The sequence below is a fragment of the Thermobia domestica genome, chromosome 2 (assembly GCF_964235325.1).
Source record: "Thermobia domestica chromosome 2, izTheDome1.hap1.1, whole genome shotgun sequence".
In the NCBI taxonomy this organism is placed as follows: Eukaryota; Metazoa; Arthropoda; class Insecta; order Zygentoma; family Lepismatidae; genus Thermobia; species Thermobia domestica.
In genome coordinates, this window is record NC_137455.1 from 100943126 (window position 1) to 100970055 (window position 26930).

The following is a 26930-nucleotide window of genomic DNA, read 5'->3' on the forward strand; positions in this document are numbered from 1 at the left end:
TATCATAAGTCACCTAGTGGCTTTCCGTTTTCAGCTGTTTAGAAACGCGAAAATAAATGCCGATTTTCAAAATGGCTCGATATCGAAAGCAGATAAGTGAGTCGTGAGAACGGTTTCTCATGTAAAATAATATTGTCTAGGGCGCTCTTGTTCCACATTTCGATTATATTTTATCTATTTGAAGATATCATATAATTACTGTAAAATTAGCGGTATTTTAATTTCGCAGGGATGAAGACTCTTCAAGAATACGTGTATAGAGAAATTAAACTATAGGAGGAACTTTAGTATCTTTAATGACCTGAATGAAGAGAAATGCAGTTCTTTCTAAATATTGCAGGATTACTAGTTCTTGCACAACTTTAGTTCTTTGGAATATCTGTGTTAGTACTAACATTAAATTTGTAACGTATCCCGTGCACTCGATTTTAAATTATAGATTTCATTTTATTTCATTTGTTGCTCTGTTAATAGACATGTTATTGAAATTGTTAGAAATTGTATTGTCAATTCAAATCATTAAATTTACTTAATTTGTTTTAAATTATATACATATATTTTTATTATATATGTATTTTTCTATGTAGTTACCTGGTTGACATTTTCTAGAAAAGAAAAGGAAAAAGCTTTCGTGGATCGTTGGACAGGATGTTGTCATTGAATACTCTGAAGACGAGTCATTGTTGGTCGAGAGTCCTCCAGAAGTGGTTCTTAAGCATTGTAGCTGCCTTGCCCGTGTCCACGGCTCGTGCCTCGTACTCAATGAATAAGACATTCAGGAGAATAAGCAAAGAATGTATTTTGCAAATCATGGTTTCCTCTGAACATGAGAAGCCTTTTGTGTCTATTTTTGGTTTTATAAATCTTGTGCTACTCCTACGTCTGTTATTCTCTTATTTGTGTAAAACTCCAACACACTATCTATTTATGATAGATAGAATTTCTTTTGAAAAAAAAAAAATGTAATTTTCTTTGCAATGCAATTTGTCTGAGTCGAACTGTTTGCTATACTCCCAAACATATAATATCTTACAACGAATTACTCTGTTATGGTTAGAGAGAGGTTTTTTGTGTACTTTAATTAATTTCGGTAATGGTAGGTTTTCTGAGCATCTAAATGTAAGTAACGTCAAAACTGAAAATTAGGTTGCCATGATTGGCTCTGTTTTACAATATATTGGCTAATAGGTAAGATGCGGCTAATTTCCACAAATATGCCCATTTTGAAATGAAGATTAATCATATTCAGTAGTACTATATTTACTATTTTATTACTCTCTCACCCATTTTACCCTCCCCACTGGGCTAGTGGCTAGTGCGTGCACCCGTGGTGTACGTGGTCCCGGATTAGATTTCCGGTGGGAGAGCACAAGAAATGTAATTTCACATTTACTTTCATTACTCATCTGCCTGTAGCCTAAATGACATAATCGTGGTAGAATTTCACTTCATTTCTTACACATTTCTTTTTTAAATGAGAAAAAAAAATGGAGGACCAAGTAATATAAATCTGGGCAATATTGATTGTGTTTGAAATGTATTTAAGATTGTGAAGTAAAATTTGGGCATATTCTTATTATTAGTCGGTGCGAGAAACTCAGATTCGATTCTAGGTGTTAGCTCATGTGATTCGATCCCACATTGAACTGCAACTCCAGTCTCACATACCCTTGATGCCAGGGACACACGCAAGAATTTATTTCGGGGGTTCAAATTCTATATGAGGATAAGTTATACTAAAATTTGTAAAGTTATCCTTAAAATTAGATTAAATTTACAGAAAAGTTGATATTTCAGGAGGGTCCCGACCCCGAAGACCCACCTCCTGTATGTATCCCTGCTTGGTGCTGAAAAGAATGTTAAATTCGAAATAAAACAAGAACCAGTATTATTAAACACCATTTACTGTACCTTTATGAAATCCATTACATGAAATTTAGCAGTCATATAACTTTCCCTCTAATAATTTCAAGTGCTTTTTAAACTATGTTATCTTAAGGAAAGCACAGGTTCAAGATCACAAAAGAAACACACTGTTGGATCCTATTTGGTGCTAATTCAATCCAGTCAGTATTTTGTTGCTGATCTCCTCTTATTTTCCTTATAATTATTACTTTCCTATCTTTTTCTCGGCCTACCCAAGTGTTCTTTTCTCATCAATTCTTTATATACCCATCGCATAAATATCATACCAGTTACATTTATAGTTCATCTGAATTGGACCTTAGACGTTAGACGTTTCAATGAATTACAGAAAATATTGGACTTGACCTTGCGTAGCTCAGATTTTGGTGTATACTAACAATTGTAAGATGTATGGGAGTTATAGGTCGCGCACACTTAAAATCTTAGATATCAAAATAAATTAGTGCAGGTAATGAGATCAAAATCTAATTATGATAGAAATAAAACAATGAGTAAGTTTAACTGACATTCGAAGCTGGTGCTGAGCATGAGCGCCCGCAGGATATTTTCCAAGGGGGGGGGGGCAAGACATACACACAATTGCTAGAATGAAATCCAACAAAACAAAACTTCATTGCTATCAGCACCATGCCAGCAAAAGAAACAACAAAGAGCGAAATTATCTTTTCAACTCAACTGACGGATACCATAATTCAAAATACTTAGCATTGCATGCAGCATCAGGCTGAATATAATTATTACTGAAAAAATATGAAACTTCACATGGGGGAGAGAAGTAGATTAAAACATTGGGGATGTATTTGACTAAATTTTCTTACTCTAATTATTTAGTGAATGTTGATTTTAAAAGTATACTATTGTCACCAGAAGAGCCTATAAATGTTAACCTTTGTTGAAAATCCAGGGAAGGGGCAATTGCCCCCTCTTGCCCCCCCTCTGTGAACGTCCATGGTGCTGAGGTCTCAGTATGGTCACATTACGCTCTACGTTACTTGATCCTTGCTGTACATGGTTCTCTTTTGCGCATTGCTCTCTCACACGCATGATTATTGTGATGTCATAGGACATTAATTTTGTGGTACGTGAAGCCGTTTTTCCGTAGTCCGATCCTTCGTTCAAACGCAATAATGTGTTATATTGTATTTTGTACACCAAGAAGATATAATAATTCTTGCATTAATGTTGATTGTACGTCTGTTCATTCTCCACTGCCTGAGAACTGCGTAAACTGATTTCTCGCGGTACTACTTCGTGCACCAAAATGAGGGTTTGCTGGGTCCACACATGCACATTCCAGTTGAAATAGTAATTATTCATACACCATACTCTGTTGTGCAAATTTTGAACAACAAATTTTGCAAGTTTGAACATTTTTCTGTGATTTCTTTTTGGTGTTGGAATTTTCAAAAACACCATTGCATATCATAAAAGTAAAAATAATGTTTTAGGGTCGAATCAGTCCTTAGATAAATCTACCCTTTAGTGCACCTGACTCGGTACAGCGTTCGAAAATACCTAGGTATACTCAGTAAAGAATCTGTCTGCTACATGTGCATTCATTCGACTTAAAAGTTCATTGCCCTTCTATAGTGTATTATTATTAATATATCGAACCATATAAACAATATTTTTTAAATATAAAATCATTTAAACTGGTTTCGTTTAAAAATTTGTATCTGTCCAATTTTAAATAGAAAACAAATCCTCATTATTATTTACTTCTCCATGAAAATTAAAACAAGTTTGAGAGTAATTCATACTGAAAGATATTTGCCACCTTTGACAACTTGATTTCCTTTTCTTCCTGAAACCCACTTCGCACTGCAGTTAATTGGGTTGCATATGTAAAGGAGTGTTCTGAAACGACCAGAAATACCGTGAGTTGGTGGGATAGGACAGATGAATATCTTAATTCGTACTACAAATGTCAGCTTCGGTTCTTGATGTCCGTCACCGTACTGTCACAATAAAATCACATTGAGAATACAAAGTTATTTTGTATTTTACGCGTATTTCAATGTGGTTATTCAATGCATTTAATAAACATAACGAAATATATTAAAATTACTAGAATATGTAAATGAATCTAGGAATTTTAATTAGCAAATAAATGTAAATAGTTAATTTGACCTTATTATATGTCATTTATAGAAATTGTAATAGTTTATAACGTTTAATGTTAGTAGAATATTAATGACAGAACAATTGTCCGTTTAGCATTTTACCACGTCAGTGTTTTTATTCTTAATTTGTTACGTTCCTTTCTTAACTTACTTATGTAAAATCAATACTTATAAATATAGTCAACTTATTTATTTATGACTTTCTACGTTTCTAATTTTCACTTGAAAGTTTATATAATCTTTACACTTATTATTATTATTATTATTATTATTATTATTATTATTATTATTATTATTATTATTATTATTATTATTATTATTATTATTATTATTATTATTATTATATCCATTCTATAACAGTATGATAGGAGTTAAGACCTGAACCATTCATACTCTGTTGGCTGGTTTTCCGTATGTAGCGAGAACGGATTAAACTTGAAAGCTGCGTAAACCTGACACAACAAAACTGTAAATATAAATCCAGTATTGTAGTTCTAAATACACTTCATTTACTAGTTAGAAAATTACAAAAGCCATATAATAGTAATATTTGGTTTGTTAATGTATTTACTATTACCTACAATAAATCTAATAATAACCCTCTCCACTGGTCTAGTCACCAAAGTGCGTTTTTGATACATTAAAGTCTGAATTCAGTTATCGTTGGGAGAGCTTTGAACGCACTAGAATTGTTCGAATTTCACCTCAAAATGTAGGTCCACCTCTCATATACCGTAACTGTGGCGCTGGAAAGGGTTGCTAAACTTAAACAATTATAATAGGCCTAATATTTGTAAAAGTCCTTTATTCGATTAAGAGGAAAGTTATTTACTTTTAAAAAATCAAAGCAGTGTCAAATTAAAAGCAAAAAATGAAAATTCTAATTTTTTCGTCCCACTGTTATGTCGGCTAGGCTAAAGGAAGTGGTAATGATGAGAAATGAATGAAATGGTGGAATGAAGAAAGTGGGAGGAAACGGGAGAACCCCGAGAAAACCCACGGACATGATGTTTGTCCACCATAAAGTTCACTTGCCACAAGCTTGCATTGAACCAAAGATCTCATGCTCTAAAGGTGAACGCTCTACCACAAAACCACCACGACCCCAAATTAAAAACAGTATTAAGATTTGTAAAATGTATCAGCTTAATACAATAAAACGAGTTTTCGGTAAATTGTAACGGATGATATACCGAGAAAACCGTGCGATTGATTTAAAACCATTACGTAAGGTATATTTGAGTCTTGTTTTTATTGTTAGTGGTTTTTGAAGCAAAACAAAAACAAGACTCAAATATGCCCTACGTATCGCTTTTAAATTGAACAACAAAAAAAAAAAAAAAAAAAATTCAAATATACGTTACATACCGCTTTTAAATTGAACGCACTGTATTTGCTATGGAGGGAATGTCAGAACTAAAAATACCTAGAGGAAGGCGCGATTGAAATAAACGATCGAAGAATGTAATGTGGGGAAAGGGAAAGATACGGAGTAAATGAAATGTCTGGTTCTGGGTAGGAAAGAGGAGAAAGCTGCGTCGAACGATTGCTAACCTGAGAAGAAGAAGATGATGAAATTAAAATGAAATGAAATTTTTAAATTCTGCGTTTCACAGTTACGCCTTTAATGATAAAGAGGACGGATGATTTTTGAAAATAAATGATTGTGAAAGAATTGGTAGATTGAAAATGTGGGAGCAAATGAGACAACATTGAGAATACCCACGGGCACGATGCTGTCCATCACAAACTCTCATGGTCTGTAATCAAACCAGGGACCTCTAGCACCACAGGTGAGCGCCAGTTTTGAGTTTGAGTTCTTGTGTTTTGTGTCCTTACACAATACTGAGGTTGTGGAGGATAGGAACTTAATATTAACGTGGATTCCGAACCACGATTATTCTTGAATCATGTTCAGTTGGTAGGTTAACAGATCATCGTGCGAGATCATCTCTCACAGTGTAGGTTGTTTCCTCATTACAGTGTCTCACCCCTAAGAGGGCTGGAATACAGGGTACGGATCCGGCATCGGCAGTAGTTAAAAGTATCAATGCATTAATTATTTCCGAAATAAGGACGAGAGATAGGCTTAGGACAAGGGATGCAATGAAACGTATACAGGAGTATATCTACTTAATATTTTTACAATCCAGCATCTGCTCACCTTGAGTTCATGACAGAACGAGCATATATGGTGGATATACGGTATATTTTTGAAAACAGTCAGTCGTTTACCTACCAAAATTCTAGCATTACATCGATATTAGGATGTACAGAGTTCTGCTGGAAGGATAGTATACAAGCTGAAACAAAATTCCAAAACATGAAATGGCGTTCTCCTGCAATCACCCCGTCGGAAGATGGTTAAGACAGAAAAATCAGGCATCAAAACAATGCAGTTTGGCGTGATCCACAAGGAATTCCTACAGAAGAGAACAACATTGACTGCTGCTATGTATGTTGAAATTCTGAAACATTTCATGAAACGTCTACGACGGGTATAACTTCAGTACTCTCACCAAAGGTCATGGTTTATCCTACACAACAATGCTTGCCCTTACACTGTCATTATCATCCGACAGTTTCTATCTAAAAAAGAAGATGGTGCAAACTTAACATCCACCATACTCGCCAGATTTGAACCCTCCAGATTTCTTTGTCTTCCCACACCTAAAAGTCACTTTAAAAGGTAAGAGATATGAGCTTATCCCGGACGTACTTCGAAGGAGAGTAAGGTATTTGGTCTAGGAATTAATTCGTGCGGGTGGACAAGAGATGGCGCAACGAACGGAGCGTCCCACAGTTCCGTGTATCCACACATGTGTTGCAAACCCCTGTCATCGCGTATCGTTCGTAGTATAGGGCAGTGGATTAAAGCGTCAACAACACCAGTTTGTAGTTAAGTGAACATGGCGCAATTTGTGCCTGATAAAGTGTTTTTGCGGGGTGTCCTGCTGCATTACTTTAACATGCAGAAAAGTGCGACTGAAAGTCATCGTATTTTGGTGGAAGTGTATGGTGACCATGCTCTAGCTGAGCGAACGTGTCAGAAGTGGTTTGCACGGTTTAGAAGTGGTGATTTCGGCTTGGCAGACCAAGAGCGAGCTGGACAGCCAAAAAAATTTCAAGACGAAGAATTGACAGCATTGCTCGAGCAGGATTCGTGTCAAACGCAGGAACAACTTGCAGCAGCATTAGGCGTTGATCAAACAACAGTCTCCAAACGCTTGAAAGCCATGGGAATGATTCAAAAGATGTCACATTGGGTTCCACATGAATTGAAAGACATTGAAAGACGAAAAACCATTTGCGAATTGCTGCTTCAACGACAGAGCAGAAAGGGGTTTCTGCATCGAATTATTACGGGTGATGAGAAGTGGATCCATTACGAGAACCCTAAACGAAAAAAGGCCTGGGTGAAACCAGGTGAACCAGGTCCATCACAACCAAAACGAGATATTCACTGTGCAAAGGTTATGCTGTGCATATGGTGGGATATGAAAGGTGTGGTGTATTATGAGCTGCTGCAACTGGGTGAAACTATGAATGGAGAACGTTATCGACGACAATTAATGCGTTTGAAGCAAGCTCTGGCCAGAACACGACCAGAATGGGAGAACAGACATGATAAACTTATTGTTCAACATGATAACGCTCGCCCACATGTCGCAAAACCGGTCTAAACCTATTTAGAAAATGTCGGATGGGAAGTTTTACCCCACCCGCCGTATTCACCAGACGTTGCTCCTTCGGACTACTACTTGTTCGATTGCATGAACAACGATTTGATTGGACAGCGGTTTACTTCTTCAGAAGATATCGAAACATGGGTCTCTGACTGGATCGCTTCCAAGGATGAGGACTTCTTTCGCCACGGAATCCGTACATTGCCTGACAGATGGGCGAAAGTGGTGGCTAGCGATGGACAATATTTTTCTTAAGGTATTTATGTATTTTGTGTTTGTACTACAGCTTCAATGTGTGCGTACCAACCGCACGAATTAATTCCTAGACCAAATAGATTTCATAAGAATTCATCTACTTTCAATATTCAGGATCATTCACCAAACTTTATTGCCAGAGGCTTATAAAACAGGATCCCAGAGAGGTAGATAATAATAATTATAGGTGAATTTGCTTAGGAAGATGTTAATCCATTGGCAAGCTTGATTAAGATTCTGCGGCGGAGACTGTAGTTTTTTAAAGCATAAGTTAGTGTTACCGAATAGTGGAATGAGTAGTAAAATCGATTTCGTATCCGTAGCAGTCGTTCTTTCAGAAAAAAAATGTTCCGGGGGTCACACTTAGTATTCCGGGGGGCTTTTCTATTTATTATTATATTAAAGACACTATTTTGGTCTTCTCCGGGGGCACTCTCAGAGCTCCGAGGGGCAGTGTCCCCCCCAAAAAAATCTGGAAGAAACACTGATCCGTAGTGCTGAGTTCGTTTCCGGATAATGCAATTTTCGTTGTTAATTCAACATTGTAAGTCAGTTGCAAAGCTATTTCCATTAAGGAGTTACAGATGCAGGCCAAAGGAACATGACATTGATAGTGTTGGGAGTTGATACGCTTTCTGTCACTTTCTTGAACGTTCGCCACCTAATTTATTACCATGGCCTGAATTATTGTTTAATTAATAATAACATTACGTTTCTTGCGCCCTTAGAAATTCTTAATATATAAGAGAAAATTTTCCTGGATAAAAATATTTACTTTTCTCCAGATGAACTGAATGTGATCGCTACGATAAGGTTTTCTTGTTTACTTAAAAACTAAACTTCATTGACTTTTATATTACTTGGATCTGTCTTTATGCTAGTGAAAATTGGGAGTTAAATTCGAAACCACATAAAAGGGTCGGAGTGGTTCAGTGGTAGAGCATTCAACTCTGTTGCATGGGGTCCTTGGTTCGATCCCAGCTCGCGCCAAGTGGACTTTGTAGTAGACAAACATTTGTGCGTGGGTTTTTTCGAGGTTCTCCCGTTTCCTCCCACTTCATTCATTCCATTATTGCACTCATTTAACATCACTGCTGTCTCCTTTAGCCTAGCCGGCATAATCGTGGGGCGTAAAACTAAAACATTTCATTTTTCGAAACCACATAAAGGGGCTTGGTGTTAGAGCGCTCACTTGTGCTGCTAGGGTCACTGATTTGACCCAGGCCGAATGAGTTTGTGGTGGAGAACATCATGTCCGTGGTTTTTCTCGGAGCTCTCAAATTTCCTTCCGCATGTTCATTCCACAAATTCCTTCATATTAATTCACTTTCATGAATTATCCATCTTTAGCCTAAAGGGCAACCGTGCGTCATAAAACTAGAAATTTCTTTTCATTTACGAAAGAACATCAGGATGAAGAAAACGTGCTAATAATAACTCTAATTAAGCCACAAGTATAGATTACCTATGAAAATAAGAAAACGAAGCGTGTTTTCTGGTTTAATTCCTACATGAGACCTCAAAATGTCGGTGCGAGAGGTCCCTGGTTTGATCCCAGACGACGTGAGTTTGTGGTGGATAATATCGTGTCCGCGATTTTCTCGCACATTCTCATTCCACCAAATTAAATCATTCACTTCTATTAGTCACTTGTCTCCTTTCTCCTAAAGAACATACTTGTGGACGTAACACTAAAATTTTCATTTCATTTAAGTGCTAGAACTCTTTCGTTTCTTAAAAATGTTTATTTACCATATTTCAGGAATCGGTTCATCCTATATGCTAATGAAGACTGGAAATCGAGCTCGAGATCATGTGGGGCTGATAATAGGACTTGCGGCTGTCTTCAAAAAAGTCACAAATATATAGGTGTTTACGAGTTTGATTCCTACGTAGGATCTTAAAATATTGATTTATAAATGATAACACTTTAAAATTGCCTTATTTTTCTTACGTAAGATCCAAAATTGAATATTCCTCACTTATTTGGAACACTTCTGTAAAAACACGTAGCCGAAAAGTAGAGCAGATACAAAGCAAATTCATGTTTTCTCACGTACAAGAGGACAGGACTTTACCCAAAATACGAACCGTATGATAATTTACTTGATAACTTTACACATCAGACACTTGAACAAAGACGGACGTTGAACGGCCTCATTTTCTTACACAGACTTTTGCACAACAAAATAGACTGTATAGACATAGCTGCAAAAAATAATGATACAGGTTCCATCCCTCAAAACACACAAGGGAAATAGTGGCCTATTCTACTGCAGAAAGGCACGTACAAATGCACTGAATGTCACCTACATGGAGAATTTGTGTTACATACAATAAAATCATTAAAGATTATGAAAATGTAGATATACTTCATTGTTCAGAAAAGTCATTCAAAAAACTAGTATTGAGTGTTCTGAAAAAAAAAGGTAAAATGTATTATTTTAATTTAATATTCTTCAGGTTCACTGTATATATATATATATATAGTGGCGGATCCAAGGGGGGAGCTATAGGGGCTATAGCCCCCCTTGACGCTCAAGTATACACTGGATAAAATGGGCTTGGATCCTGCTTTACACTGGATAAAACGGCAAGATATGGTTTAGCCCCTCCCTTGATCATATCCTGGATCTGCCCTTGTATATATATATATATATATTGCATTCAAGTTTTACGTAATACTGTTACATTATGTATTTAAGTTCATATGTAGACACTGTAATTGGGCAGTAATGCCTGTTGTGTTGATAAATAAATAGCTCTTGTCTCAGATAGCCTCGGTGCTGAAAGGGACACTGAATTTCATAATTTCAATTCAGTTCAACATTCTGTAGCCAGTTTATGAAGTCAGTGTATTTAATTACTTCAGAGTTGTTTCCCTCCACTTCGTCAGATTTAATTGAAAGTTTTAATTCTCAATTTTCTCAATAATCAAATACAGGGATCTGTTCTAGAAATGCGTGGGAGCCATGTCTGACTCAGGGACGTCATTTAGGGGGGCAGGAGGGGGCAGTTGCCATCCAAGAGTTTGAGGAATACATGTACTTTAATCAACTGTCTACTAATATACTAGTACAAAACGTGAGAGTCTTATGTTGGTGGTGCTCTTGGCCCCCCTGAAGTGAAATCTGAAATGACACCCCCTGTTCTATTATCTGTAATGTTTCATCTACTATGTATAAGTAAAGATCAGTATATAAATAAAGACGATATATAATTAACATTTTGTAGATGTCAATTTTTACTTTAAGTAATCGCATCGTTCTTGAGCAAAAATTACTTTATAGCCTTTTTTTAAAAGTCTCATTTTCTTCTCTCCATGATACAAGAATTCTTCACAGAATAGTTGTTTTTGTTCATGTTTCACACAGATTTAGAGTTACACCAACAGCAAAAGTGTCTGTTTTAAGTTGAGATTTACTACAGTTAGTTTGTTACATGGCTTGTCGTGGAACGTGTTAAATTTTGTGTCACGCTTTAACAGACAAGGGATGTGTGAGTAGATAAGAAAGTTGTATTACTTTCTTGTCCGCTTGTTAAAATCTCGCTATTGCCCATCGGAGGCTTACAATCACGACCACAAATGTGTTCGGCTGGGGAATGAGGGGCGAGAAAGATCGTCTCGTTGGTGGGCCGTCATTTGTAATGGTGGAACGTGACGACATTCGATTCTCGTTTCCGATTGGTGCGCTTAGATAGTTAGGGTTGGGTCCTCTTTTCCCTTTGAAGATCATCAGAACGTTAGCGAGTGAACATGAATTTCTGAAAACCTGCACGAGAGGGCAATACTGTCACAAGTGTCTTCCTAAACAAGACGCCGGTTGCTTATACGTGATCACAGTTCATGTTGATAGTTTTCCCAGAGAAGTAAGCTCGCGTAAGATTATTCGATTACCTGAAAATGTATCACGAGGTTGCAGCTGGTTGACTCTTTGTTACATATATATAGATATATATATATTTCGCAAGCTTCGATTACGATCTCCTGCCGCTCGTGTTTGGTGTGATTTTTAAATATTACCTGCAGAACCGTGGTTAATGGTTTGGTGTCATCAATATTTTGGGCGATGTCCTTGCATTTGTTTTAGCGTATTTTATGATGTTTCGATCCTCTGATTGAAGCAGTTATGGATCTTACTTTGAGTGTGTGACTGTTACGTGCCTCATGCGGACAGTTATTTCCTCATGAAGCAGTGTGATACAATTTTAGAGGTGATACCAACATGTTGTATAACGTTCCCTACTACAACTATTCACCGTTATCTTGTTATCAGGTAAGGTAGGATTTTAATTAGAGTATTAGTACTGTGACTTCAATGCGACAAATTGAAAGAGAAATTTATTGCAACAGTAAATCGTGTAATATTATATTTCGAGGATAATATATACATAACCGCATTAAGGAAAAATAAAATTACATTCATAAAATATAAGGCTGCATGTCTCTTAGAGGATACTGTATTTCAAAGAAACGAAATGAATTACTTCATTAGTTCATGTTAAATTAGTAAAAAAAAATCAAAAATATTTCGCTCATTATATTACTTTTCTTCTTAAAAATGGAACAAATATATTCAATCTATGGAAGCTCAGTTACTGTACGTGCTGCATTGAGACGTATATATATATATATATATATATATATATATATATATATATGTGTGTGTGTGTGTGTGTGTATGTATGTATAATGTGTGTAAGCAATTTATGTAAATTTAATTTTAGAATAGTACTACTTTGCTTTTCAAAATTATATTAAATAAATATTATATATATATATATATATATATATATATATATATATATATATATATATATATATATATATATATATAGTGGCGGATCCAGGACATGATCAAGGGACGGACTAAACCATAGTTTGCTGCTTTATCCAGTGTAAAGCAGGATTGAAGCCCATTTTATCCAGTGTAAACTTGAGCGTCACGGGGGGGGTATAGCCCCCTTGAATCCGCGCCTATATATATATACATAGGGTTGGCTTTTCTTCAAAAGAAAAAAGACATACAAAAATAATCAAGTTAAGCCTTCCTTTCCCCCCTCCGGAGGGGGATTTAATGTTCAGTATTATTTCTTTTAATATTACACAAACGCTATAATTTCACTGTTTGCTAAAAAGTACTGACAGTTAAATAGCTGCTACAAACCCTTAATGTAAACAAAGTATTGAGACATAAATACTTTAATTTAGTGAAACAATTAGTTTAAAAGGATCTCAATTTAATTTTTGAAAAGTAAATTATTTTGAAAACAAAAGAGAATATATATATTATATTTGTATACTGTGATAATAAAATTAAAGAACTTCAGGCAAACTTAACTGTCATAAAATAATAAATCAGCTCTTTTGTTCTTGTAACTCTTTGTGGTTCTTATATTAAAATCAAATCAAGCAAATCAATAAGTAGAAAAAATGTAATACAATATTTATTTCCAGCTTTTTTGGAGTATTTTTCTCTGCTGAGAACCCCTGAATGGTATTTAATTCATCATTTTCGTGTGTTTAGATTTAATGATCATATTCAATGCCGAGGGTGTACGAGTTGTGGATCTAGAGTTTAATGCTTCACTGGTTCTTCCATATAATTAGTAATCGAACCCGAATCTCACTCATTAAAGCCGAAAACGATGATAGCGGGAGGAACCTCCGTCATAAACGTACCGTGTGGCATTTAATCTTCCGAGTTAACAGAGATGAGATAAGCTCAATAAAGTTTATAGCGCCATTATCCTGAGAATAATTTTCTTTTTCTATTTGTGAATGATGAAAAAAAATGTTCAACGGATTGAAATTTCAATCAAAATTATATATATATTTAAGTTTTATATTACGTGGTGTATGATTCTGATTACTTGAGAAAATATTTTCTTGTCGAGAAAAAAAAACCGCAAAGAGTCGACAATAAAATTTGAACTATTGCAAGAAATTAGCAGAATATTTATATGATGCTTTTATAACATTAAATTCGATTCTTTTTGTTTTATTGAGTTCAATTTTATGATTATTTATTTGTTGAAAGCAGTTTTGCAATGTAACAACTCTGATCTTAGTTTATATTTTTAAGTAAACTTCAAAATTACCATATTCGATCTGAATTCTTAATGTCATCATTTAAATGTTTCAATACTACGTTCTTTCCTCAATAAAAATACATGAATTATTGTTAATTATAATTGCTTTAATTTTATTTGTGTCGATATCAAATAATGATAAAATAATTTTAATTTTCTAGTGAAAAATAAAGTCGATTGTTATTAGAAATGGTTAAATTAATTTATAATAATTCACAAAGGAAAATCCTAATAATTGCTTTATTGTCCCTCAATACAAGAACAGCTTCTGAAACAAATAGGTTTCGAATTCGTTTTAACATGAAATAATATTACAGGATTTAATTGAATGCTTTTAAATAAATTAATTGGTGATGTGCCAATATTATCAGTTGGTTAAGCAGTTAGTTTTGGATGTAATCGTGACATCATAGATATGCAATCAAATTTGTTACGAGCATGCTTTTTATTGGAATTGTTATTCATTTTCTACATACTTAGAAAATACAAAGTAAAATATAAATTATTATATTTGTATTTTATGATGTTTTATTTATTTATTTATTTATTTAATATGAAACTTATGAAAGCCTCTGAGAGTTTCGTTCTCTTCTAAATACTGATAGAGAAGTTTTAGAAAGCTTCCTATGACACTAGTTATGCAGTAACCCATATTGTCAATAAAATGTTAGAGTTACATCTAAAATATTATCCATATAATATATATGTATATGAAGGGTTAATGAATAGATAGTTTCAAAACTATTATCCTTTAATGAAGCAAATTTTACAGTAAATTTAGAAAGTATTAGAGTAGTAGCATCAAATACTTAACAATAAGTATGTAGTATTATCAAAACAGCATTAACGAAGTGTAACAATAGCTAAATTGGAGTAGTCTGAGAATCATTATAAGCAAAATGTGAATTAAAAACTTTACATATATGTAGTTTGCGTGTGCGTTGTTATGATAGTAGTTATTTCAAAATCTTCCATACATAAAACAAAAAGTGCTACTACTACCACATTATTATTATTATTATTATTATTATTATTATTATTATTATTATTATTATTATTATTATTATTATTATTATTATTATTATTATTATTATTTCAAACATTATTATGAAGTTGTGAATAACACTTTTGCGAAAAACAGAACGAATATTGTTTTAGAATTACTTCTGCATTTTGTTTGACGAAAAGTAATAGTTTTCGTAGCTATATATTATTGAGAACTATATATTATTGAGCTTGTAATTTTTTTAAGTGTAAATAATATTGACAACAAGGTTCTACCGACCATAGTTTGTCTCCAAATAATATTAAAAGAAACATTGAATTAAACTCGTGAAATTAGTCTAGCGAAACACATGTAATATCCTATCTTTGCTTGTAATTTTCATGTCCGTAAACTGCCAAACATTTTTAGCAAAATTTATTTTGTTTTTCAAGAAAGAAAAATTTATTTTTATTCCAATTTTTATTCACTTGCCTTATTTTTCCATTTTTAGTTTTTATTCTAAACCTTTACGAAGTTCAGAATATTAATTTCAAATAAAATATAAAATAATTGCTTTTATTTAGGTACCATTAACTAATTAATTGAAGATTAATCGATATTAATTGTTTTAATGAGACTGTCAATCGATTAACTTATACGTTACGCGTTATTATTATTATTATTATTATTATTATTATTATTATTATTATTATTATTATTATTATTATTATTATTATTCAATAATCAAACCCGAAAGATCCTTTCCGTGTAATAAACAAATACATTCTTGTCTAATTATTTTTTAAAGGAAAGGAATAAAATAATTTTGTAAACAAACAAGTTTCATTATAATTACATCCAAGTCAGTTATCTCTGAAATATTTTATGTAACAATCAATAATTTGAACATACAATAATATTTTTCAGTTCTCTTTTTTACTTTTGAAATAAAATATTCAATTCGATTCCATTATATTATTTAAAAATACGGTGACTCAGTCAGTGTAATTTAACTTATTTCTAGTAGTGGTAATTCCGTAACACAGTATTTGGAAAAGAAATAATTATTTGTCATCTCTAACTTTTTTCTTTTTTCGAACGCTGTATTATAGAATTTATATAACGAATTCTTGTAATCTGTGTACATTTATGCTAATATTTTAATACAGATATTTCTTTTTGAAAAAGTTCGAAGTAGTTTATCCGTACGATGCGAAAGAATTTTGTCATATAACACATAATTGAATAAGGGAATATACGATATATACACACAGTTCTCTCTTCTAACTATAGTTCAAAGTAGGCAGTGTCAGAACAAAATAAATAAATGTCACAAGTAATAATTGTAACATAATTATGACAAATCAAGAATTATTTTAACATGACAACAACTAAGATATTTAGTTAGAATTAACAATTAAATATAGAATATTTTAGTACTTATAGTACAATAATAATAATAATAAGAAGAAGAAGAAGAAGAAGAAGAAGAATGCAAGAAAACTGGTCTAGTTGTTATCCTGTGCGCCATTGATGTATGTAATCCTGGGTTCAATTCCCGGAAAGACAGCAAAAGAAAATTAATTTTGCAATCATTCGCTTTTTTAATCATTCATCTTATTTAACCCAAGGAAAATAATAGTGGACGTTAAATTAAAATTACATTTCATTTCATTTCAATAGAGGAAGAAAATATATTACTACCAAAAAAAATATTAAGAACTAAACTATTATTATAATATGTAACATATTTATTTTCCTTTTATAAAAATAAATTTGAAAGTGTATCGGTGAGCTGATAATCTAAGTAGTTGCAGTTTGCAAAATATTCATATGCAGAAGTAAACTATTGTTATGGTATCTAACATATTTATATTCCTTTTGTAAAAGTAAATTTGAAGATATATCGGCGAGCTTGTCATTTAGGTAGGTTGCAGTTTGCAAAATATTCGTATTGAAACAATTAAAATAACATTGTAGCGCGAAACTGATATTAGAGTATTTTAAATGTAAATTCTTGTCTCCTTTTGCATAAAACTTTTCCATTTTGTACTGGGTAGAATTCCCTCGTAAAGAAACATGTGGCGAATAGGAAGCCTACGCCACACTATCAGTCGTCCAGTTCAGCTTTGAAAGAATTGTTGTCCATCTATTGTTCACTGTGGCATAATTGGGAGATGCACCATCCTGTTGGAATCACTCGTGAAGGCCTTCGTCACTTAGCCGTAGTCAAAGGTTGGTTCATCAACCGATTGTCTACCATTGCGAATTATGTCAAAATTGAAGAGAAACTATCCCAACGTATAGCTACGCTTTCATTAAACGATACGTATTCCTGTCCGCTTCTTCCTGTTTGGAGTAAAGTTTCATCCAGTTTTGAATGTTTTTCGACTACTGAGATTGTTGTGTTGTAATAATCACTGTATGTCGATATGATTATCCCTCACTCACATTCTACAGTATGGGCTTTCAATATATTCGATTAACTTGAATTGTTAATAATACGTTTCGAGATTTCTTACATCATATTGAAACCATCAACTAAAACTAAAAGGATCAAAAAAAAAAAAAAAACTACTTATAATTATTGGCTAATATTAGTGCAGTAAGCGCTTTTTAATACGGCATTCTGTTGTTCGGCACCTTCTGTAGTGCGGCACCGGTCGAGCCTCTTCCTTTTCTTTCGGATGAATTTGGCGCTTGTTGACCTTAATCCCATATCGCGCATTGTGCTGCCCTTGTTTTTAGTTTGCTCAGTATTCATCATGATTGTCCATTTTTATTTCAGTACAGTGTTTCCTGTTTTCTAGCGGGTTACATACCACGTTTGCACAATATTATAACTTTATACATACTGTAGTCTACTGTAAAATGTTCTCGAGGTCCAGCACGAGTTCTTTAAATGCTGGGGGGGGGGACCCGGTGGCTCAGTGGTAGAGCGTTCACCTCCGGTGCTTGCGGTCCCTGGTTCGATCTCAGCTCGCGCCGTGTGGACTTTGTGGTGGACAAACATCGTGCTCGTGGATTTTCTCGGGGTTCTCCCGTTTCCTCCCACTTTCTTCATTCCACCATTTCATTCATTTCTCATCATCACCGTGTCCTTTAGCCTAACTGGCATAACCGTGGGACGTAAAATTAAAGATTTCATTTTCATTTTCTTCAAATGCTAATCAGCGTAAGCATGTGATTCTCACTGTACAACGAAAACTAAAGGTAATTAATTAATCTTCTCGATAATTCATTTCGTAATGCGTGATATCAATATTGGTTCTTCGACAATTTATGCCATAAAAAATTACGAAATTCTTCATATGATATTTATATTGTCTGCACAGGTTCAGAATGTTCGTTAACACATGTAGTATATGTTTCAGTCGTTTGCATTTTTATTCAGAGTGACTTTCGGTTCCAGTTACTAACGTTCAATAATCTGGCAATATCACCAATCCGTCACAACTGTAACTCCGAACGTGCTACCATAAAGAACGCCTACTGTAGCTATAATTCGATGAAATTAGATTATAATGTAGTATTTCATTATGTATAGTTTATCTGCAAATCAAATATTAAGAGCATGTTTTTGTGAAGTTGCTGTAAACAAAGATGTGCCAAAATACAGTTTGAGAGAATTTTTTTTTAAGGGTACGGGAATAGGGTTAACTTTATAAAATCTTTATTCATAATTTTATTTTGTAGGAGCAAAAGAGTCCTCTACTCCCAGCCATTAGAGGGTTACGCCCTCTCTTTGGCAATAAATTAAATCTTTCTTTCTTTTTTTTTTTTTTTTTTTTTTTGAGAGAGAGAAAATGAAAGATTTAATTTATTTCTGCCTTTAGAAAATCTACGCCTGAGATTTTATGAAATAGTATCAAACTTTAAATTTCCAACCGTTTATATGGCAAAGACAACTTAAGATAGATACTCTGTTTTATTCCTCTATTTAATTGGAAGGATCACCCTATTCCAGCTATTGAAACTTTTAATTGGAAATCTCACGCGGTAATAGCTTGAAGGCTAAAGGTGCTGGAAGTTAATGAAAATGAACTATTGTAAAACTGAATTGGTCGTGGATAAGACTGTGAAAGGAAACAGGAGAATCTCGAGAAAACCCGCGAACACGAGGTTGTCCACCATACCGTAACAAATGTTTCACTTCATATTCAGTTGTTTTCTATTGCAAAATCAATAGTGGTAGATAAGTTTCTGTTTTTTTTCTTTCTTCAGAAATTTACCACCTAAGTGTATTCCAAGTTTCATATCAAGAAAGATGACACCAACATTTATAGAGAAAGATCAGGGTACTCATAGCAGAAAAGAAAATTAATCGTTAAAGGGAATATTATTTCATCCTTGTACTAGCTGAGATACAATGTTTGCAATATATAAAAACTGCAACACATGGTTAAACAAATGTAGCTGCATATAGTAGAAAAATGAAATGATAATTTGATACTTCTGGTGTGTATCATCCGTTTCACAATATAAACTGAATATATATATATATATATATTCAGTTATTATTGATATACTTTATCAACTATACATAAGAGCTTTTAGCGCGGAAGGCCCATATTCGATTTTGAATGTTAGTAATTGTGATTTTAATCTTACGTGAAGCTATAGATCCAAGTCTTATAGTTTTAGTGCTAAAAGGGATGTTAAAGTTACACTACCAACATCGATTAACTTTCTTAGGCGATTTATGATTTTCAAATAATAATAATAATAATAATAATAATAATAATAATAATAATATAATTCTGCTAGAGTTCAGACGATCATGTGAAAGTTACATGTATGGGATATGAATATACAACCGTTAAATTCACCGTTACCCGTGATGATATTAAACAATTTACTTCATTAATGAACTCGTCCCAGATAATCACCTATATTGCAAAGAAAAATTAAAATTTCGCTATTAATTCTAGAGTTATCACGTGGAGTAACGGGACGGCGTTACCCGTTAAAATATTAACGAGTTGATTCCATTAATAAATTCGGCCGAGATAATTATCTACTGCAAAAACGGAGAATTGAAAAATTCACTTCCGTTTAAGAGCTGTGGTATGTACTTTTATGTATGGGATATGTATATTCACTGTTAAAGTCACCGTTACCTGTAAAGATTTGTCGGATTGACTTCGTTATGTAACTCAGCCGAGATAATTGCTATAGCTGTCTATTGCAAGAAGCAGAGTTTAAAAATTCAATATCGTAAAAGAGCTATCGTGTGGAATTAAGGCCTCGTGAACTAATAATGTATAGCTTTAGGAGTGTATTACACTTTTCATTTAGCAAACTTTCTAGATGTCCCCATGTTATTACTGAACATTTAGAAATTTGAAACCTTCATCCTGAATCGATTCTGGAACTATGCTCATTAAAGGCAAGTGTGCTATTCATATAAGGCCCCGCACTTATTTAAATGTTATTCTTGAAAATCTACAAAATTATAGAGATTGATTCTAATCTTCTGCCTTTCAAACTGATCTGAATCATGAATTATAAATACGATACCCATTACAAATATTATGCTAGTGAATAAGGTAATAAAATATAATGCAATCCATCTTCAAAAGATTTATTAAATTTCCGATGTAATATACAATTATAGTCTTTGTATAACTTAGTGGCATCATTTTGCGAATTCTTTGTTCTTATTATCATATTATTTTGATGTGTTGTCCGCGTGATGTTTAAAATTCCGCTTAAATTTCCCAGGCAGTCTAATTTTGGGGTGCATTGAAAGGCGCAACCTTTCACTTCCTTATCTCCTGACAAAGATAAAGCCTTAAAAAGCAGGCAACAAAATTGAAAATTGAGCAAAAAATGTGCAACGTTGCCATCATTACCTTAAGCATTTCGACTAATAAAACACTCACCAAAACGCAAGTCGTTTTAGGGGGAGGGGGGAACACAAAGTAATGGATGCAATAGCATTTTCAGTTATGGTTATTATATGTGTGCACAGGCGTCGTTAGAGAGGGGGACGGGGAACATGTCCCAGTCAATAATTTTCTGTATCATGTCTAACTGTAAGATAGCCTGTAAGATTAAAACTGTAAGGAAAACAAACTTATATAAAATAAACAAAAAATATAAATTTTTCTAGAAGTTCTCTTTAAATCGTGGACAGGTGTTCACCAGAGATAAGAATTTGTTTACATTTTCCAGTTTGGCCAACCACAAACGGGCATTTGTTTACGTATTTCAGGTGTGTCTACCATTTGTCTTAGTAACTGTCCTTTCACCTTTCTATAAATGATCCTTATATTTGCATCTTAGTTACTGTGAGAAAGATTTGTTATTATCATATAGCGTAAATTGTTACAAGAATGAGTAGTCAGTGTGCTGGCTGCGGATATAATAAGACAATAATATAAGAAGTCAATGAGGAACAAGAACCACAAGTGCCAATCAGGATCGAGAATTAATATAAAATTTTAGTAAGGAGGGTAATATAAACAAGAAGCAATAAACTGGAATTCACAGATAAACCATGAGAAGGCACGTATGACCATTTTAAAAGCTGTAGTAGTTAAATTCCAAGTATTCAAGCTGTAAACGTGAAATGTTCTGTAAATGTATATTTTGCTTTGTAAACAATAGAATGCAATACAAATATATCTCACAAAGGAATGGACTTTATACATTTTATTTCGGTGCAAAGTTTCACACAATTTCCTGAATCCTGTTATTGGCAACGTCGCGTGGAAATTTGCGCAATTTCAGCATTTCTGCTTCTCGTTAATAAGTCGTAGGTTACAGAGATTATCAAGAATCTAATCCTTAGAAAAATTTGCGCAATGTCGTTGCACCGTAATTTTGTTGTAAATAACTGGTTTCAATAGGTTCTCCCGTCTCATCTCTTATCTTTCTCACTCCAGTTATTTTATAATCTTCTCTTTGATGTATATCCGTCTCCTTTAGCCCACATGGCATATCCATTGTGCGTAAAGCTAAATATTTCGTTTCACTTAAACGTTTAGTCTTTCTTTATTATTTTATTGTTTTTAATTTTTAGTGTTAAAAGATAGAGTTAATCGAAGTCCTAGTAATGTCAATGAACAGTCTTGCGCATCTACCTACCTCATCCATTTTCAAATGGTGTACCGTGAGCAAGTTAGGACATTACGAAATATAGTGCACGCTTTATAGAAAAAATATTATGTTTTCATTTACAAGATAACCAAAAATGTTCCTGCCGGTTTTGACGTCTCATTAATCATGCGCTTACGGAGAGGAAACGAAATGTTGCATGAGCCTGCCAAGCGATCGGAAATTAGTCTGACCATCGATCTTCAGTAATACAGGTTCTTTGTGCACATACAACAATCATAGCTCGTCCAGCGTTGAGAAGAGAAATGGAGGTATCGAAGCAGCTTGTTCTTACGTGTTTGTTGTATGACTTTAAAGTGAGCCTGTCAGCTGCCGCATATGCCATGCATTTGGGGAGAATGCCGTGAAGGAACACACCGCCAGGCATTGGTTCCAGAAATTCCATTCGAATGAACCTTGCATTGGACGACCAAAGTGTTGGATGATGAGACTCTGAAAGCAGCCATCGAGGAGAACAATGGTTTAACGTGTGACGAACTTGCAGAAAGGTTCCACGTTTCCGCTTAAACAGTCAGATTGTATGTTCATAAGATGGTCAAGTCATACAAGATGGATATACAAGTTGATACCCATTACATTGTCGGAGCCAAGAAGAAATAGCGAGTTACAGCTTGTTTCCTCTTGCTTACTCGGCACCTGAACATACCCATATTTGATCGCTTGCTTACTGGTGACGAAGAGTGAGTGGGTCCTGTATGACATTCCCAAGCATACCAAACATAAGTTATCGCTACGTGACCCTGATAATCATACCTCAAGACCACCTCTGCACCCACGAAAGGTTATGCTTTCTGCATGATGAAATTCCCTGTCAAGTAGTGCATTACGCGCTCCATCCATCTGTGCAGAGCATCAGTGCTGACCTCTACTCTCAGCAGTTGCAAAAGATGCACCATGCATTTGCGGCAGAAGGAGCCGGCATTGGTGAATCACAAGTGTGTGCTGTTCCTGCACGAGAATGCCAAACCATATACGACAAAGAAGACCCGGGAAACCGTTCAACAACTTGGCTGGGAGACACTGTGCCATGCATCATATCCACCGGATATTGCGCCAACAGTTTACTACCTGTTTCATTCCCTGACAGCCACCTTCATGGGAGATCCTTCGCAAATGAGGGAGACTTGTGGATCGCACTCATGGATTTATTTGCATCCACGACCACCGAGTTTTGTCACCAGGGTATTGTGCAGCCACGAATGTTGACAAAAAGTGTTAGATCCTGTTGGAGATTACTTCGAAACCTAAAGATACGTGCCATCCACTATGTTGCTCTTCGTTTATCATTACTCTAGAACATCAAGAACGTTTTTGGTTACCTTGTATTTCGAAACAGTAACAACTATTCTTCGTTATTTGATAGGCAGTTGTAATGTCGTAGATGATGTTTAATGGCAGGCAGTTGTAGTGTCGTAGGTAATTATAATTGGGAAGGGGAGACGTAAGATTTTAAATTACACAGTTAGTATGTAAAACGCACACACAAAAAAAAATAGAAACACCGAAAGGAAAAAAAGTTTCACTTGACACATTTCTGATTGTAAAACGACGCTTAGTCAATTTTACAAAAATCCAGATTATCCTTATAGAGGTCTTGCTGTCGAAGTTATTAGTAGTGTACTCTTCTTTCTGATTAATTTGATCCCAGTTTCGTTTCCAGAAGGAGCAATATGAAGTGATAGAATACTCGCATTTGTTTCTGGTTGTATCTTATACCGTATGAGCTTGTAGCAGACAACTTCATGTTGTGAGATTTCATCCAGGTTATCTCGTATCCTCCCCCTATCCTCATTCCACCAATGAGTTTCCAGTATTCACTTAATTAAATATGCGTATTCTTTAACGTACAGGACACAACCACACTAATTTTTACGCTAAAGATTGATTTTTTCCTAATTTTTCATACTTTGATTTGAAATTTTCTATTGCTTTAATAATCAATTTCTTCCGATTATAAGATATTCATCTTCTATAGCAGGACAAAGACAGGGACTGCTGTAGATTGAAATTGCATAGATGTAATTCCAAAAGTTTTTCTATCTCAGATATTGTATGTTTCCTGTTAAAGATCTGACTTATTTACTACTAGCTAATCAAACATTTGTATATCGATGAATAGTAATTGATATGTGGAAGTGAATATCTGGATAATATAATAATTGTAAGTCAGTTGTTTTATATGTGGTATCCCTAACCCTAATTCTCAGCCTATACCTTCTCCAGTTCGTACATTTTTGTCTTTTCACGTGCTTTTTAATCACAGGGTAAACGAATCGGCCACCTCTTATTAGGAGAAATGGATGGATGATTAATAAAAGTGAATGATTGTGAAAGAATTGATGGGATGAAAATGTGGAAGGAAACGGAAGACTTCTGAGAAAATCAGTGGACATGGTGTTATTCTCCAGAAATTCACATATCCTGGGTTAAAACCAGGAACCTTTCGCGACAGAGATGTGTGATCTACCACTGGGTTACCTGTTCCACTTTACTCCTTTACTGATGTTATAGTCAAGTGTACTATTTCGCCATCGTGCAGTACATCCACAAAGACACATTGTAGTGCTTTCGTATAGCGTAAAGATTAGTGTGCCTGCCTCTAGTGCTCGAAGCCCTAGATTCAATTCCTAGTGTTGACAATATCCAGTATAGAGAATTTTATTTGAATTTAAAATAGCGAAATCCAATCTAGAATGTCAGTAATAACAGTAATTAGAGCCAATGTACTGACGACCACACATCACCCAACGAAAAGACGTCTGGTTAACCATATTCCCTCGTGGGCTGCAACATCAGGACGTTTTCAATGTATGTAGTGTAGAATTGTTCACACAGATAATTCTATTCCTTTGTAATACAATTTTAATATAACGTGCGAAAATGTTTCTCGTAACTGATATCAAAAACCTTGTCACAAACAGTGGCCTGAGAATCGTTATTGTGTGCATATTCTTTGGCTCATCGGTCTCCTTCTTTTATGTTGCAATACATGAAGCTGTTGTTTTTCATTCTTGGACACTCTCACACCACAGAAGCGCTTATGTGGAATGGCAGGTCAAGGCTGTATATATGATGACAAGTTCCCGCGGCGAGACACAGTGTCATCATCGCATCGTCCATTATCTGTGGTTCGTTTGTTTACAAGACATAGAGTTTCAGGTTTCTGGTATACGTGAGAGCAATTGGCATAACATCCTTTGTATGGCGTTCAGATTGTCAACCATAACAAGAAGGCCAATACTTCTTTCATGTGTTATACATTTATTTATTAAAAATTCTCTTTTAATCTAGAACCCTATATATTGATAAACCTTGTTGGCAATGTTGTGTTTGTTAAAATAATGTTTTTTGGTAAAATGTTAAGTGTATATTGAGTTTATTACACAATATTCCAAATATTTTGAATATCTTGTACATATGGATTAAATAATGAAATGAAATATGCTTCGGGTGGGAAAGAAGCATGCACACTACGAAAGACAGGATGGAAAAAATTAGAAGGAACATTCGATACGACATATGAAGAAAATTTGCTATAATGTTGAAGAAAAATGGAGTATAGAAAGCAGAAAGCAGTATTAAATGTAGAAGTAATGGTCTTCTGAATGTTTTGTCTATACAACAATTTTTTTTTTTAGATCTATTATGAGTAACTAATATTGACCTCTATAAAGTAAATTATTTCTGAGCTTAATCTGGGGAAGAATGTACTTCGATATGAATGGATGCTGTTCTCAATATTTTCGTCCTTAAGTCTGTCATTATAGCTAATCACTTATCTATTTACACATACATACATTGAGTAGAGCGTCCGGCGGCTAGCCGATTTAGCCGTTGTAATTGATGTAATAGTAGTGTGTTGCCTCCCGAAGGCACCGAACCTCGCCAGATCTGAAGAAGGGAGATAGGTCCGGCAGAAAGGGGGCCAGCATCGTCGGTTTGTTTTGATGTTCTTTCTCCATTGTTTTCCTTCTCGATGATAGTTGTTTGTTTCCGTTTTGCAGTGAGCATTTTTCGTCCATTTTTTTTTAATGCGTAAGTTATGTTGTAATTAATCAATTAACTTAATCGAACTTCTTACTGGCTTGTGGATAACTTCCTTCACTCTCATTTGAAGGAAAAAAGGAAAATGAAAACTTCTGAAAATTCAAATTCCTGTTAGTTCATAATGACATATCCTATGAAACAAGCAAGCGTATATATATTAGACATTATATATTAGCGTATTATATATTATATATTAGCGTATAAATATTTATGGACAATCAAGCAGAACTATATATATATATATATATATATATATATATATATATATATATATATATATATATATATATATATATATAGTTCTGCTTGATTGTCCATAAATATTTGAATTAAAGTTAGTGTACAAAAAATTCAAAATACAAATACTACAGTATGAATACTTTCTAGATACTGTAACTTCGATTCAAATCTTTTAGCTCATGTGATTTGTATCCCACGTTGAACTGTAGATTCATGCCTTATATAGCCTGGGTGCTAAAAGGGATGCTAAACTACAAATCAATGTTTTAGGACAGTCAAGCAAAACTCCCTTCCATCTCCACTTCCTCTATGCAGACACTCCCACTCGTTTGATACAATATTTACAAAAGTATGGTCTAATATGAAATACCGAAACAAGTCTTTATTTTTTTTTATTATAAAATAAAGAATATAAAGACTTGTTTCGATAGAGACCGCGGTGGCTCAGTGGTA

The 26930-nt window shown here is 34.3% G+C and overlaps 1 protein-coding gene across 6 annotated transcripts in view; it reads left to right on the forward strand.

The window, feature by feature from the left end:
* The window catches only part of eya (eya transcriptional coactivator and phosphatase 2), a 702296-nt gene that overhangs the window by 328474 nt on the left and 346892 nt on the right, over positions 1 to 26930 (forward strand). The window contains exon 1 of one of the 6 annotated variants that reach the window (XM_081744350.1): positions 11789 to 12267. The exons of the other annotated variants lie outside the window; for them this stretch is intronic. Within the exon in view, the coding sequence (XP_081600476.1) occupies positions 12217 to 12267 (51 nt within the window). The 5' untranslated portion in view covers positions 11789 to 12216. Of the gene's footprint in view, positions 1 to 11788; positions 12268 to 26930 lie in introns of those variants that run through there. 6 annotated transcript variants of the gene reach the window in all.